The sequence below is a fragment of the Pezoporus wallicus genome, unplaced genomic scaffold, assembly GCF_028554395.1.
Source record: "Pezoporus wallicus isolate ANWC-B61680 ecotype Strahan unplaced genomic scaffold, APGP_CSIRO_Pwel_v1 scaffold_7402, whole genome shotgun sequence".
NCBI classification, from domain to species: domain Eukaryota; kingdom Metazoa; phylum Chordata; class Aves; order Psittaciformes; family Psittacidae; genus Pezoporus; species Pezoporus wallicus.
The window spans coordinates 1760024-1775729 of NW_026641037.1; the positions used below are offsets into that span (position 1 = coordinate 1760024).

General features: G+C 37.4%; 1 protein-coding gene across 3 annotated transcripts; it reads right to left on the reverse strand.

The window, feature by feature from the left end:
• Window positions 1–1369: 1369 nt before the first annotated feature.
• On the reverse strand, window positions 1370–15706 carry LOC130605902 (lysosomal amino acid transporter 1 homolog). Of its 3 annotated transcripts, XM_057421717.1 has the most exons (9): window positions 15593–15706; window positions 14137–14220; window positions 13875–14010; window positions 12490–12619; window positions 11326–11416; window positions 9647–9771; window positions 8660–8755; window positions 7549–7734; window positions 1370–1676 (listed from the first exon to the last, which is right to left on the reverse strand). In XM_057421717.1, exons 2-9 carry the CDS (start codon window positions 14210–14212, stop codon window positions 1575–1577), a joined length of 942 nt encoding a protein of 313 aa, XP_057277700.1. In that variant the 5' UTR covers window positions 14213–14220; window positions 15593–15706; the 3' UTR covers window positions 1370–1574. The 3 variants fall into 3 exon arrangements, with proteins under 3 accessions (XP_057277700.1, XP_057277701.1, XP_057277702.1); XM_057421718.1 differs by having other exon boundaries at window positions 12490–12615; window positions 13875–14220; window positions 15593–15674; XM_057421719.1 differs by lacking the exon at window positions 15593–15706 and having other exon boundaries at window positions 12490–12615; window positions 14137–14222.

Here is a 15706-nt window from a genome sequence, read left to right on the forward strand (position 1 = left end):
TCAGAAGCACTTGCGTTTTCACAACACAATTTTGCAATTCTCTTTTACTCAGCTGTTGTGGCACTGCCTATACCCACACCACCAGCACAGGGATTACTGAGCAGTATTTTTGGCAGGTGGCAGGACTGGAAGCCACTGGAATGGGTTTATCCTTCCATGGCATGTTGTGCCACTAACACCTAATCCACCATCTCAGTGTCTGCCATCACCTGACAGGACCCAATTAATTTCTAGCAAAAACACAGAATTCAGCTCCTCATGTAACTTACTGCTGCAGCAGAAGCTGAAATTAAATTTCCATCTATGTCAACAGGGATGAGGCTGACCCCCCCCACTCCCAAACATCCCAGTCCTGTTCAATAGGGTTATATGAGTGTGCATGAAGTCCCATAAAAGGTCATAGAGTGCATGCTTTTGGCAGCAATTTAAACACAATCGATTGCACTTATTTTCTTTCATTATTTAAAAATTAATTTATTATTCATTAGGTTTTATTATTTAAAAACAAAATTTAAATCGTGGCCCTTTACCAGTCACATGAAATCAAAAGGAAGGAGCTTCACAATAAACCCACAAATGTATAAAATGTTCATACTGGCCTTTTTAAAGAAAGACCCCTTTTGTTCACAAACATATCTATTGAAGAGTGAATCATTATACATATATTCAATAAAAAATTAACAAGTTTATTCTTTGAGATTATTTTATTAAAGCTTTCTTCAAACACAACACAGTATTGCAAAAAAAAAAAAAAAAAGTGATTGCAAGCTACAGTCTCCTTAGCTTCTAGGTGGTTTTTTTGTTTGTTTTTTTCCCCTCCATGGTACTTACCTAAGCCAGAAGAAAATTCATGGTGTTCAAAACCACTATATGGGGTATATGATGACATACAGTAATTATAATCCTTGACAGGTAAAATGCTTTAACTCTTTAAAATAAAACGCACAATGATGCTCTGCAATGAGCTGTACCTGAGACTCCCAGCAACGTACACCAAGATTCCGTTTTTGCATCATTAGCAGATCCTCTGCACTAAAGTCACTTAATGTTTTTTTTATTCGGATGCATACAAAATTGAGTATGAATTAAAAAAAGGCCAAATCTTATCACATCACACAACTGGACTGAGCAGCCTATAACTCCAGGTTGGGTTCAAGGCATGGGACAATCTCATTCATTGGCTTTAAACCAGACACATGATTGCTAACCTTGGCGTACACCTTCATCTAAGAACAAAGTCATCCCACAATACACACCGTATCATGATGTCAAATAAATATTTCTACAGCATTACTGCTGTCTCAAACTCTGTAGCAATTAGGGAGAAACAGCTAAACTCAGGGAAAAAAAAATAATTCAGGCAAAAAAAAGCATCTAGCCTAAAACAAGACAGTAAATATTAAATATTTTATTATTGGCATATAATTTGCAAATAAGTAATGAGAAATTAATGACAAAATAAATAATAATTAGGAATAAATTGGGTCCCTTAGCAACTGCACTCTTAACTGTTTGCCAAAATAATCCAAGAGCAAAATCCAATGAAAAACCCAGGAGCAGAACACAGCCCAACACTAAGCCGTCTCCTCATTCACCAGCAATGGTTCCACTTCCAGTGTTACTAAACCAGATTGCCTTTCCTTCTGCTGACGATACAGGATGAATTGCAGAGTCACCTGTTATTTGGGGGTAAGGAAGTAATTAACTAGGATACAGAGGTAGCATTTGCAGTACTTGCTTTCAATTAAAACCAAAATAAGCCGTACAGAATAAAAGCAGCCATCCATTTAGTTCTGGCACATACTCCAAATACCACAGTCCACAGAGGAAAGCTGCATCTAATTCATGTACTTCAGCGTCAGTATTACTGTTTATTTAATCCCAACTGTAGAATTTTTGACATTCACATATAACCTTTTCCAAACCCTACTTAATGCCCATTTTCCTACTCCTTTAGGGTGAAAGGTTTAATCAAATTTTACTCCAACACTAGAAAAGGGAACAGAAAAATTCTAACTCAAAACTTCAGCTCCTCCTGCTTATATGGCTTGAATACACATGGTAACATTCTTCACTACCTCATCCTCATGATGCAAGGATCCTGAGCGTGAAATTCATTAGCAGAATAGAAGCAAGGTTTGCCTAGGAATAACGTGTACTACTCTAGCCTCAGTGGTCTGGGCTAAGCGTGGGCACTGGTAAAGGGAGAAGTTATTAAGAAAATTTTCTTAGCAACAGATGAGCAGTGCCTATTCAGAAAACAAAACTTTCACTTCCTGAAAAATTCTAGGCAGTCTGATATTTACAGGCACTGACATGCATATACCACTATGAGTCAGTATTTAATGCTGTTTGCTATACAGATTTGTTTGCAATTAGACATAATTATTTATTTCTACTGTACCACAGACCATTGGAAACACTGCTAATCTAAAATGCATTAACAAGTATGTACTTGTCCTGTTTTCTTGATGGCTCCAGCTCTCAAATGAAATTATTGACTTTGAGCAATGGACAGGAGAGATTTCTTAATCTGCAGAATTTTTGTTAGATAGTTGAGGATTGTTATACTTGAGGCACTGAACCACTTTGTTTTCAGATAGAGATACCATTTTGAGATACAAGGATATGGTACAATTCTATCCAGCTATGCCCTTAAGTATTCTGTTTCTATTTTATTGTATGAAATACGCATAGTATTTTACAGAATAAAGGAATAAATTGATATAGAAGTGACATGAAATGCAAAGCAGCAAGCAGTCACAAGGGCAAACCAATGCTCGCCAGCAAAGCAGCCACTCTCTGCAGGGAAGGTTTATGGCTCCTACCTTTTTTACTCATTATGGGTAATTTTTTCTAAAAGACAGAGTGATTTCAGCAGTATTCTAATCCTAGCATTATTCGCTATCCAATTTTCTTCATTAAAGTTTTAAAAAAGATATTAGCTGAGTAGAAGCAGGTATAGTAGATGAGGTCAAGTACGGAGCCTCCAACATAAGGATCTGCATGAAAGCAGGTTTAAAGGTACAGAGCGGAGACAAAAGCGGCCATCTGTATGCCCAGGTACCTTGCACCAAGTCCAATGTATAAGTTCAGGTTTCACAGAGCCTGGATCACCACTACTGCTAGACATAAAATCCCATTTTAAAAATGAATTAGTTTCTCTGGGAGGAATCTGACATATAGAATTCTGCCAGAAACATTTTAGATCAGCTAAAATAACTTGGCTGGTAGACAATAGTTGTGAGAAGTCTGAGGCTAATGTATGTAATTATCTATAAAAATAAGGAGGGGGGGAGGAAAAAAAAAAAGCTTTCTGGGAGGCCTGGGTGAATGGAGAGGAAATTCTCTACGTCCTAGGCAGAGCCCCAGGAATTATCCCACCTTTTCAAAGCTTTCCAGTGACCCACCTCTGAGGCTCCCCAGCTAAAGACTAGACAGGATTTCCTTCAGAGACAGAGAGACAGCAGCTCTGCATGCCTTTTTTAGTACTTCTATAGCAATATGTGGGGAACGCTTTCTCCTTACAGCTTCGCAAATTACTTTTATAGTATATATAGCTACCACTCAAATTTCCTGCTTTTTTCTTATTTTCTCCTAGGCCTTACTGTACTTGCAGCTGAGCACCTCCTCAAGCCTTAACAGTTGCACTGGTGGAAAAACAACCTGTGAACTGTGAATCAAACTTGCTGAAAACATGGGGGGGGGGGGGGTGGTGGTGTCAGGACAAGCCTGCTCTTTAGCACTGCATTATCACTCTTAGGCACCAAGTTGGCAACAGCAACAGAACATTTAAGGTAGAATAAATTATAAACACAAGTTATGTGGAGCTTATCAAACTGTATTTCTAGAATACGTTTTTGTAGCAGATGTACTCAGCTGCTCATGTTTTTTTAAATAAATGCTAAACTGCCAAGACCACTAAATACAGAAATTAACTTGCTGCTCAAGTCTGCCTTTTTAGGGGAAACGTTAAGACCTAAGCATGCAAACAGCCCAAAGCAGAGGAGACAACCAAACTGACTTCTCAGAGTAAAGTTTATGACAGCCACTGAGCTGATTTTTAAACAATTTAATGACAATTAAAAATCCGGAACAGTTTTGAGACAAAAGCAGGCATTTATAAGAATGAAGTTGTTTGGCTGGGAAACTCCTGGCTGCATTGTCAGGTAAGACTTATGTTCTTTGCACAGTGTAATTAAATTACAAAGCATGATGTTTTGTAGAAGTATATAATAGATTCCAAGTGGTTGCTCTGCAAATCACAAAAGGTGCAAGAGAAGAGTCTGTGTACAACAGCTTGGCTCTTGCTGAGTATACTTTGGCTATCTAGTAACAATCTGGCCACACTGAATGAAAAGAAGCACATGTGGAGGATTTGAACACAGTTCTGTGACAATAGGGTGATGTCAAATAAAAATAAATAAATAAATGTAAAGGGAAAAAAAAAAAGAGTAAGCAAAAATCTTGGTAAAGGGCTTTGTCTGAACTAAGCACAAAGCAGAGCTGTTTGGTTTTGGTAAGAGCAGGGGAGGAAGTAAGCAGGGTGAAAGAGGGTAACAGACCTACAGAAAATGACTAAGTTTTCTAAAAAAAAAACTGCACTAGATTCAGTCTCTTAAAAGCTTAGTGATGACTACTGCTACAGGTCTAAGGGCAGAATTGCTCATCAACGGATTTAGTATTTCAAAATACGTAGTATTGCATCCTTGTGTACAAGTGAAATATTAATCACAAAAGAAAGCTCTAATAAAGCCCACAGTCGGCAATCCTGGACCAATTGTCTCTTAGGTTCATTTAAACCCTGAGCATTGTGGTTTCTTGAGAGGCTCCAAACACCTTCAGCTGCAAAGCGGCAGTTGGAAGGACACATTTAGTGGAAAAGAAGAACATGTCCCAGTTATAATTCAAATGTGTGATGCTACGAAATGCCTCTTAAAATAAAAACGATGACAATTCATACTTTACAAACAACTGGATACTTCCATTATTTATCAAAAATAACTTGCTTATTGTGCAACCAAATAACTTTACTGTAGACACCAAAGAAACAGGATGACTGTGTTATCCTGTTAAACCAAGGCGAAACAACTCCAGTGTAATCCTGCACTAAATAATGCTGGAGCTGCTGTTGAAGCTATGATCAGGAGTCCATTTGTTTCTAAAAATAGTCCACACCAGCAGTGTCAGATGGAAGCAAAAGAATACTGCAGCAGACACAGAGTAAGTGAACTCTTAATCCTGGCTTGGACCTAGAGAAATGAGAGTTTATTTTCCATGTAATGAAACTCTGAATACTATCAGGAGTAAAGTCTACTAAAATTAGTCAATTTCTGCAAGTACCCCTCAAAACAGAGACTGTGTTACACAAATCATCAATTATGAAACACTTTCCTCCTAGAAATCATTACTTCTGATTTAATTCCTCAATTTTTCAAAACCCAGGTGATGCCGTTCTTTGTTTTCTGGTCTAACAGGACGTATCAGTTTGTTAGACTTTTTTATTTTCTTGCTTGGCAAGAGACAGTAATGAAGCTCTCTCTTAAAAAGCATTGACTTCCTTACCTTCAGGGCTTCTCAAAGCAGGAGGTCTGCTTTTGTTTTCTCTTGATTACAAATACTTTATACATTTTCAACTAACACTATATACTTGACTAGATTCCTATAAGCTCCTCAACCTGATTTGAAAGCATCTGTTTTCAATATAACTTAAACTGGAGGACTATTAGCAAGATTGGATTCAGACTCCAATCAAGACAGAACCCAGAAATGAATGTCATGTGCATACAGCCACTGCAATCCTGGGGCAGGGCTCAGACAGGGGGGAGGTTTGTGGCAAATATAAAAGTTCCTTTGCAGAGTACATCATTGAAAGGCATCTGCAAATATGCACATAATGCTCTGTAAGGGTCATCAAGATCAAGTTCTAGTGGTTTTTTGGTAAATAAATACTGGCTGGTTTATGTTTCCAGCTGGGGGCAGAAGAAAGAGTTACTACTTTGCTCGTGGAACAAAAGGCCTGAGCACTCAAACCAGCCACACAGGCCAGCAACCCTGACTCTCTACAGTCTGTTCATGTAGAAGAATCTGCACTAGTTCCTAAAAGATAAAACTACAATTTATTTCAGAACGGACCATTGGCCACAGTGTGTTCAGTGTTACCAGCGCAGTGGAATATTGTGTTCCCACAATGCAGAACATTTTACTGAAGTGCCCACTTAAATTGCCATGGCTGGAGATACAAAAAACACAGATGGCTATTCTGAATGACAGTGTAATTTAACAGTCTATCCAAACGCCAGGGTCGGCTGTTGCATCGCTAGTCTAATTGGAGTGGCTTATGAAATTAATCAGAAGGACAAAACTGATGCCTGGGAATCATAACTTCTGGAACTGTTCCAGGTAAATCTGGTAAAGAAACTCCTTTTAATATGGAACGTATTAAGATAACATGCTTCAGTATGGTCCTGAAACCACTCTTCATTTTACCCTGTTTTATAGTTTGAGTTCATGGACCTATCCTTTTAGATGGTTTCAGAAAACCAAGATGTTTTCAGACACAAACCTAAATCTCTTACTTTAGGAAAAAACAGAAAATCTCCTCTTTATCTTCTTTTAAAATAAATACAAGCTATAGTAACAAAACAGGTGACTCTAAACCTATAGTGAATAGTAAGACCAAGTACCACTACATTACTATTCACTAGGCTTTTAAAGCAAAAGTATACTAATTACTCTAAACATTTTGCTTTTAATTTCCTGATTACAAAATGTTAACACTTAATCTACAAAAAGCATGACTAACAATAACTAATATACTGTGGGCATCTCATGTATGTCCCCTGAAAAGAAGAATAAAAAATTGTAGTGTTTTAAGTTTGCTCAGGACTTTCAAAAAACTCGCATACTAGTCCAGATAATCAAGTAATTGATTAGCCCTCAGCATGACTCCATGAGCATAGCTGCTGATTTTCAGAGGCACTCAGTGTTTCAACACATCTGATTTTGCCCCTAATCACGCAGTTAAGGGGTAGTTACAGCATTTCTCTGTTAAGTGCTATTTTCTGAAACTAAGCTTGCCAAAACCTCATTGTTTATCTCTGACGTTAATGCAATCTTGCAATAACACAATTTTACCAAATTCCCAAAGCTCTAATTCTGCATTTGCATTTAACAAGAAGCAGGTTTGTTTTTGGTTTACTTGTTTGTCTGTTTTGTTGTTGTTGTTGTTTTGTGTTTTGTTTGTTTGGGATTTTTTTAACAGAGAGCAAACCTAAGAAAAACAGTGGCACAGTGTCCAACCTCCCCCCACAACTTTTAGTACACTACACATTGGCTACAATATATAAATTAACCTGTGCAATGTACCCATAAAGGAGAAATATCGTTATAAAAAGCATACAAATTATTGTTTAGAAAGATGATTTTATGATCAGGTTAGAATTATAAAAAACAGACTGATTTTGAAACAAAACCCCACTTAAATTTCTAATCTACTTATTAACAAGCCTATATTGAGAAACTTTAGGTATAACACAAAAAGGATACAAAAATGTCTAGAAACAAAACTCCAAAGCTCCCAATAAGCCATGGAAGATGGTGTAAGAAGTAGAGGGCCTGGAAGGATTTGGTAGCTGGCATCCTTAAAACAAGGCTCAGTCCGTACGTACAGTTTCCCATCATGGCTAACGCAAACAGCAGGTAAGAGCTGCCTTCTGTTGATTTTCTTCGGAACTAAATACAAGGAAGTTTTTACAAATACAAAAAAAAATTTAAAACCTGTATCACAGTAGCCAATTAGAGATAATTTGGCATTTTGTCCCCTAACACATCCAAAGACTTTCAGTCATTCTTGTCCATCTCTTCTGGGGCTCTGAATCATCCAAGCTTAGTAGTTTCAGCACATATCTCTGAAAACTGCAGTTGTTACAGTTCTTAGAAGCAGCTCTGACTAATGTGATTTTTATGTAAGTGTAAAGCAGCAAGAATAATCTGATTCCAAATTATATTTCATTCTTAAAAACTCTGTTGGTCTATTCAGTCAGCTTAATAGACCATTTTGAAAATATTGTGGCATTCTAGCTGTGAAGGAAAAGGTAGAAGGGGAAGAAGAATAGGTTAGGAAATGAACTAATCATTTCCATAACCAATTAAAATGCCTGCATAGAACTGACAGTGTAAAACCTTCTGGTCTTTTTTGTGTTTGTTTCTGGTTTTTAATATACTGATAACAAAAAGGTTGTGGAAAAAAAAAAAGTCAGTAATGGTATCTTTGTGAAAAGGGGCTAAAATTCTAAACTAATTTTGTGCTAATTCTAACTTTTGATCCCACGGTTCATTACTTAAGGTAGACTAGTTTGAAGAAAGAAAAGGGGAAATATCACTTGCTCACAACAACAATCACACACTATGTTTATACTCATACCTGATAAACTCAGCTGTAAATACTTCATATCCTCTTCCCATCCTCTTCCATCAAAACCCAGTGTTTTCCTAAAATTCTCACTATCCTCTGAATGGGAGACACACCCCCCCCTTGTTTTTTTTTTTTATCATTTTAGAGTTCAAGAGGGCTCGCTGTTATGGAGAATCCAACATCTAAAGCAACAAAGAGTATCCTATAAAATATACAAGTATACTTAGCCAAAAACCTACTTACATTTTTATACAGCTGAGGAAATCTACTTCCCAAGTAAAACACGCAGGATATATAGCCACAAATGAAGCCTGACATTTCAATCATACCAAGAGAGTTCTGAAAAAGAAAGGTACATATATTTTGGCAAGAATGTTTTCAGGCATTTCAGAGGATTAAACTGAGAGTCCACTGGCTGATTTTCTGGATAGAACTCCTTTCAAACCACTTCAGTGCTGCTCTTCAAATGATCATAGAAGGCTAGAAAGGGTTATTCTTTATCTTGCAACAATGCAAACTGCTGTGTTGTAGCCATGACTGAGATCAAAACTAGTGCCAGGCTTTAGGATACGACACTAATATCAATCCTGCTAAAAAAGCTTGGGCACAATAATTCAAACCAAAACTAAGAACTGTAGCTAGGGCCACTAAAAAAATGAATCATCCTGTCTGGAGAAAGCAGAATACTCATTTTCACAGTTTAACAGTTCTTAGTTTTCTCACTCTAGCTGTGTTTTGAAAATAAACTGCTTCCCTGCTGGGCAATGTTGCTGGATTACAATTATTTTACTGGCATTAGTACAAAGGCCATCAAATTGCTACAATAGCCTGTGAACTTTCCTACTGAACTGACAGCAGCAGCAGGTACAATTTTAATTTTCCAGTTCTATTGATTTCACTCGTGGCTGTGTAGTCTCTGCATGGATGTCTACAGTATTTAACACAAGCAGAAACACAACACGTATACAAGTTATTTTGCAGAGTGGCACATCCTAATGACCCAAGAGACAGCATAAGTTTGAAACACAGTTTGAAAAAAGAAGCAGTTTTATAACTTCTTTATTTTGGGATGTATGGTCCATAGTTAAAACATCCACATAATGCCACAGTTATGATTTCTGAAGCATTGTTAAAAATGTCATCCAAATTTCTTTAAAGCCTACAGTACACAATCTTTTCAAGACACTTGGGTGGGAAATTTTTTTGGAATGGAAGCAGGTAAGAACTTACATTACTTCTTTCGATTACTCCACTCTGGTCTTGGTTTCTTAGTAATAGCTGACAGAGTAAAATAACACACAGTGCTATGCTCACCATGATCCAGGTTATACAGAAATTCTTCAGGCTTTTGCTGCCTAGAATGACATACAAACAAATTAGCTGAAAAATAACATCTGCTGTTAATTTGAGGTTACTTTTTGTTTGCAATAAATATGTAAATGTAAAGGTACAGTTTCATGCATCTTTTTCTTGGCAGCAATTAAGTTCACCTCTTCTGGGCTCTGTGCCCACTCCTGCTCACTATCATAGTTGTGCTGTGCCTTTGTGCAACAACTGAGGGTAGAAGTGCAGGAACAGGAGGGGGGCTCCTTCAGTGTGCACTGCTACTGAGAGAAAATTTTCATACAGTGGACCAGTCTCAATGTCTATAGTTAGCTAGATAACAAGCCTTACTGAGACCCACATATTCAAATACAGACTTCATTCAGCAAGTCTCCATAGACAAGATAGCCTGAAACTGGCAGACAACCATACAGAACTCTGGAGCTACAGTACCTTCCGTATCTGTAAGATGCTAGTAAACTCCTGCAATCACTGTTACCAGTGGAACAAACTGCTTATGGCATTAGTAAGCCTGCCCTAAAGACCTGTAGCCTAAATAGGATTTTGTAAAGTAACACAGACTTAGTCCTGCTGTTCCACAGGATGCACTTTGAGATGCAAAACTGACCAAATTGCTAGGGTAGGCACTCCAGAAGTGGGTACTGAAAAGTTATTTTTCAGCTCTAAGCAAAACCTCTACAGCTATGCAAACCATTGAGCTGAAACAGGCGCTGGCAGTTAAAATGTACAAAACCTTGTGTTTGTTTTCAAGAGTAGGCAGCAGGAAGGAAGGATCTTCCACACTGACCTATATCCAGGTTTATTATCAGTTCCACATTGAATGAATCTGCTTTATCCCTATTCAGTCTGCTAGGCAGGCATCTGTTTTACTTCAGCTTTTTGTTACCTCTGATGCACCATGGATTTTCTTCGATACTTTTTTTAGATTGATGAATTCATGTTTTTGATTTGATACAATGTGAATAGAGCTTTCTGTCTTCCATTTCAGTTAAAACAGTAGTCCATTGGTAGGCTGAATGCTACAACTATTACCAGGATTTTAGGAAGCACAACTCAAGTAATTTCATTCCCCTTGAATGTTTTTTAACCGTATGTATGGAAACAGAACACATGAAGATGTCAATATACTTTATGCTATAAGCAAATAAAGTCCAGTTTCAATCAACACGGAGGGAACTAACTGAACCATGCAAAAAAATAACGCTTGCTTTCAACTTACACATACATTTAAATAGCTGTAAGTAGATAGTAAAACCATGGAGTAAGTTAAAACATGGGGCCAGGTTCCCCAAAACTATTGTATTTTTTTATGTCTATGTAAACTGAAAGTACTACATTAAAAATATTTACAGATACTAAGTGGTAAGAAAAGAGAAAATCAGAAAGGGCAGGATTTTCAAAAAGACCTGAGAAAACTGGAAGCAATGGGCCTAACAACTTCAACCAGAATTTGTGCACTCTATTTTTTGATCCCTCTGAAAAAAATATTCAAACACTGTAGAAAATATCCAAGGGAAGAGTGTGCTACGCTATGGAAAACATTTTAATTGTTGAAAAAAACTTACATTTTTTCATTTCCTGATTCTTGAGCTTATAGTAGACAAATTGTGAGATCATGATTATATCCATGTTAACATAAAAAATGGCAGTGACAATCTGAAAGAGAAGATCCATTTGCTTGTTCAGTATACAAATAGTAGTTCAAAACACATTAATGTAATGTATGGAAATTTTTGCTTAGTAATCATAATGTGAGTGACAAATAACAAAGTACTGCCAAAAAAGAAAGTAAGTTTCCTGTACAAGACAAGTTGGAGCACTGCAGATGAATGCAGTTTGCAACACAGTTGCAAAAGTTGGTAATTTTCCAGGATGCACAGCACAAATTCCTACCTGGGCAGACTTATAAATCCTTCCTCTCCAGAAGTTTAAGTCTGCTCCACCTAGTTTCCTCAGCACTTCGGAAGCTACTAATTCTACTCAGTGCCTCTACTGCAATAAGACAAAATTACACTTTCTCTTCACCTTTTCATAATGGGGAGATGGAACGCTTACCATCACGCATTAGCTTGTAAAAAGGAAAACAAGTCTATCCATGCTTGGGGTCCATTTCCAGCTTGTGAAAACTTCTGCAGCTGGCTGACACAAAGCCCTTTCTCTTTTAATTAACAGTCAAAAATAAGAACTGCAGATACAGTCTCAGGCACAATGTATTGCTGAAAATGACTGTTTCTTTCGGAGAAACCCTCCTCTTAGTGAAGAAAATGTATTTTCAGAATAGTCAGATATTAACAGCTTTGAACGAGTATTTCCCTGTTAATAAACAGATTTCTTAAAATAAATAAAAATACAAGAGGAAGTGTAAAGAGTATCTGCCCCAAACCAGTTGAACAACACAACAGCCTTCCAGGCCCTTCCAGCCCTAGGTACTTTACAATCTTATTTTGACACTGAAGCTCAAACAAAAATTCCCCACTTCATTCAGCACTGAGTAACTCCCAGGAAGTCTCTCTGAACGTTAATTACATGTGAAATGATTCCTATAAAACATAACAGTTTCAATGTAAATATTTAGAAAATTATGACCTATTTTGCAAATCACAGTGAACAGAATACAGAACTATTTTCTTTCCCGGTATCTACTTCACTGTGCAAGATTAAGTTGTCTCAGAGTTTAAGGAGACGGTTTGAAAAGGATAAGTCAAAAAGTACGAATACTGACAGATTACCTGAATTGGCAGTTGATTTGTTAAGTAGCAGCCTATGAAATTCGTAAGATCTCCAGCTATCCAACCCAGCAGAAAGCCCAAAGACAGTGCTTGATCCACTCTTCCATTCTGATAGGCAATGTAAATCTGACTGGCACAAATTCCAGAAGTAATTGCAATAACCAAAAAATGTTTAATAAGTTCAGAAGAATATTTTTCAAAATCTGAATAAAGAAAAATTAAAACTCTAGCCACAAGAGACCTATCACAGCAATACTCCACTTACCTTTTGAAGAACTCAGTATCACTATAGTTCACCATCTCTAACATAACAAAAGACTCAATTCACAACCTCATTACTGCTTGCATGAGCTCGGTTTTTGTGGCTTGTATTAAAATACCATTTTCTGGTCCCCAGAACCATGCTCCAGAATGCCCCAGAACCATTTTATATTTGCCTGCTGTAGACACCAGCCTTTAAGATACTGAAATAAGAAAATCCACTGCTATTTAACAGAGAAGGGCTAAGAATGAACAAAGCTGCTAAAAGAGCAGCTAAATAAGCTATATTTAGCTTGTATCTCTAAATTGGAAAATTGTTATTCAGAATCACAATGGGGACTATGAAGCAATCCCAAACATGAGTCCATTAGACATACTTTGATGAATTTCATGCTGACTAATATGACAGTTTTAATGTAAAGTTGCTTTTCACCTCGTATTTCAACTAGTATTTCTGAAGCTGAACAGCTTACTAAGACTGGTTTTATTTTGCTTCATTTCCATAGCCTTTTTACTAGTTCAGTAAATTATATCCCCCTTATGGGGACAGACTTTGGAGTCAATCCCATTTTGTTTCAGGCATTTTCACCTGCTGGAAACATTTCTACTTTTCCTTTGTCATCTCCCCCCTACATGTTTGAAACCTGAACCCAGTGCCAGCAACCAAACAGCAGCTGATTTAGCACTATCGAAGTGTTAACCCATGTATCACTTCTGTATCACCTTTTCCCAGGCCAAATTTACCGGCAGGAGCCAGCACAATAGTTTTGGTGACATAGTACATGGTCTGAATGAACACTAAGCCAGCTCCCACTGCAAGTATGCCTGCACATGCACACATATCTCAGGATGGCAAAGATAAGAGAGGTGATTTATTCTCATTTGCTCTAAGTGGCAGAGATTAGTGTCAAGTCAGTACACCAGAACAGCACATCAAGCTCGTTTGTCAGCCACCAAATATTTTTGCAAACATGAACAACATGCTTCTCTGGCATATTATATCTGTATTATGCAGATAGAGAAACATATCCAAGATAAAATGAAAAAAATGCAGCTTTTGAAAAAGGCTGCAGGCAAGATTACTCATGTTTGAATCTGAAGACTGCTTAAGACTTTAAACTTACGGTAGTGCAGCAAACAGAAAACAGACAATGGAAATCAGCCCTATGACAACGCTCCAATACTCCCACGCATTCTCGACACATTCTTCCAGGAGATGCCAAATCCATGGTGTTCCATTTATGCACAATCTCCTATCCTCTATTGGGGAGATATTGAAAGCATGGGTATTCAGCTGAGAAGCCACCATTCCTGGACCACGATTTGATGTCACAAGTTTATTTCTGCCTCCTTTTCTACCCCATGCAAATCCTCAAATCTGTTTACCAATGCTGATTATCCTCTGTGAAAAGACCTCTGCATCCAGACGGATGCTTGATATCGCAGTTATTTCCAATCTCATAAACGGACCTGCCAAATTCAAAGAAATAAACACAGCTAGTGTGAATAAGACATTAACTGTACAAAGCTTGCTTACATTTATTGCTTACAGAAGAGAAGTTAGTCTTCCAAGAAAGAAAAATACTTCATAGCCCATAACACTCATTAGCTCTTGACAAATCTGCAACACTCCAGATTTATATCACTATAGCATTTTAGTCTGAGGTTGTGTTAGACTGAGACTGTCAGTTACACCGAGGTGCCAGCAATTTGCCCAAGTGTAAAGTAAACCAAGCAATTTATTTGTACTTATGACCAAAACTCTGATTTTCATGTCCAATGTAATGCCAGTAAGTTAACAGTACTTTCTTAAATGGTACTAGCCCAGATTCTGAATACTCCACTCATATGTAGGAAACATAAATAAAATGTTGTTTTCTATGCAACTAATTTCAGGATATGTTACAAAAAAAGAAGTAATTTATGACTCAAGATTCCAGACTAGCATTAATGTCTGCTTGAATCTAACTGGCCCATCAGACTAACAACTGATTCAACATAGTGTCAAGAAGTTTGCCTTACTTAACACTAATATGAAGAAAGACTAAAAGCATGAGAAACTTGCAGGAGGCAAATGGAGGGCAAACCTGCCCCCAGAATCCCCAGAATGAAACATAATAGTATAATATGGCTTAAATTTTGAAGCAACAGAGGGGTGAGTTTGACCTTCAAAAATATTTTCTTGTAACCAATTATATAATTCTGGATATTTTTTGTTCTGCTGAAATATCCATTCTATTTGAAATGTTAATGTTTACTTAGAAGGCTAACCACTACAAAATTGAAGAATATCTTAACAAAAATGTGTAATTATCAACTACCATTCATTGAAACTGCCTGCTGACAAAAAATAGCTGGTATCCTACTCATTTTGATGATAATTTAAGTCCTCTGAAGGTCAATAATTCCTTATATAGAGGAATCTAACAATACCCAACAAAATGCCTACTACGCTAGCGGGTTCATCTGTTTAGTATTTAAAAGCAGATGTAGAACCAGTAACAAGAAAGAAAATAGCTAAGACCATCTGGAACACCTCAGATGTGGAGAAGTTGAAAACCAGGAAGAGATAATACTGAGGTATAAGAGTAACCCTCTATACCAGAATAAAGTTACTCAGTATCTCACAGACAGCAGTCCCTAAAGGCCTGATGTTTTTGGCTGGGATTTTTGATGCTCTTCACACGCACAGGGACAGGTCTTGGAAGGGCTGACAATGTACCCTTTCACAATGCAACAGTCTGGAGCCACCCTCATTATGCATCACACTATATTAAATCCCAATAAAGTTTCACAGAGTTTATTTTCATAGAACATCATTCAGTGCAAAGTTAGGACTCACTTTTCTAGTCGTTGAGAAACCTGCTTTTTCTTTTCATGAGACTTCAGGTATCTGCAGCGTTAACTGGAGCGAATTTTCTGCAGAAACTGGTTGCCTCTCAGGAGAGCTGTCATC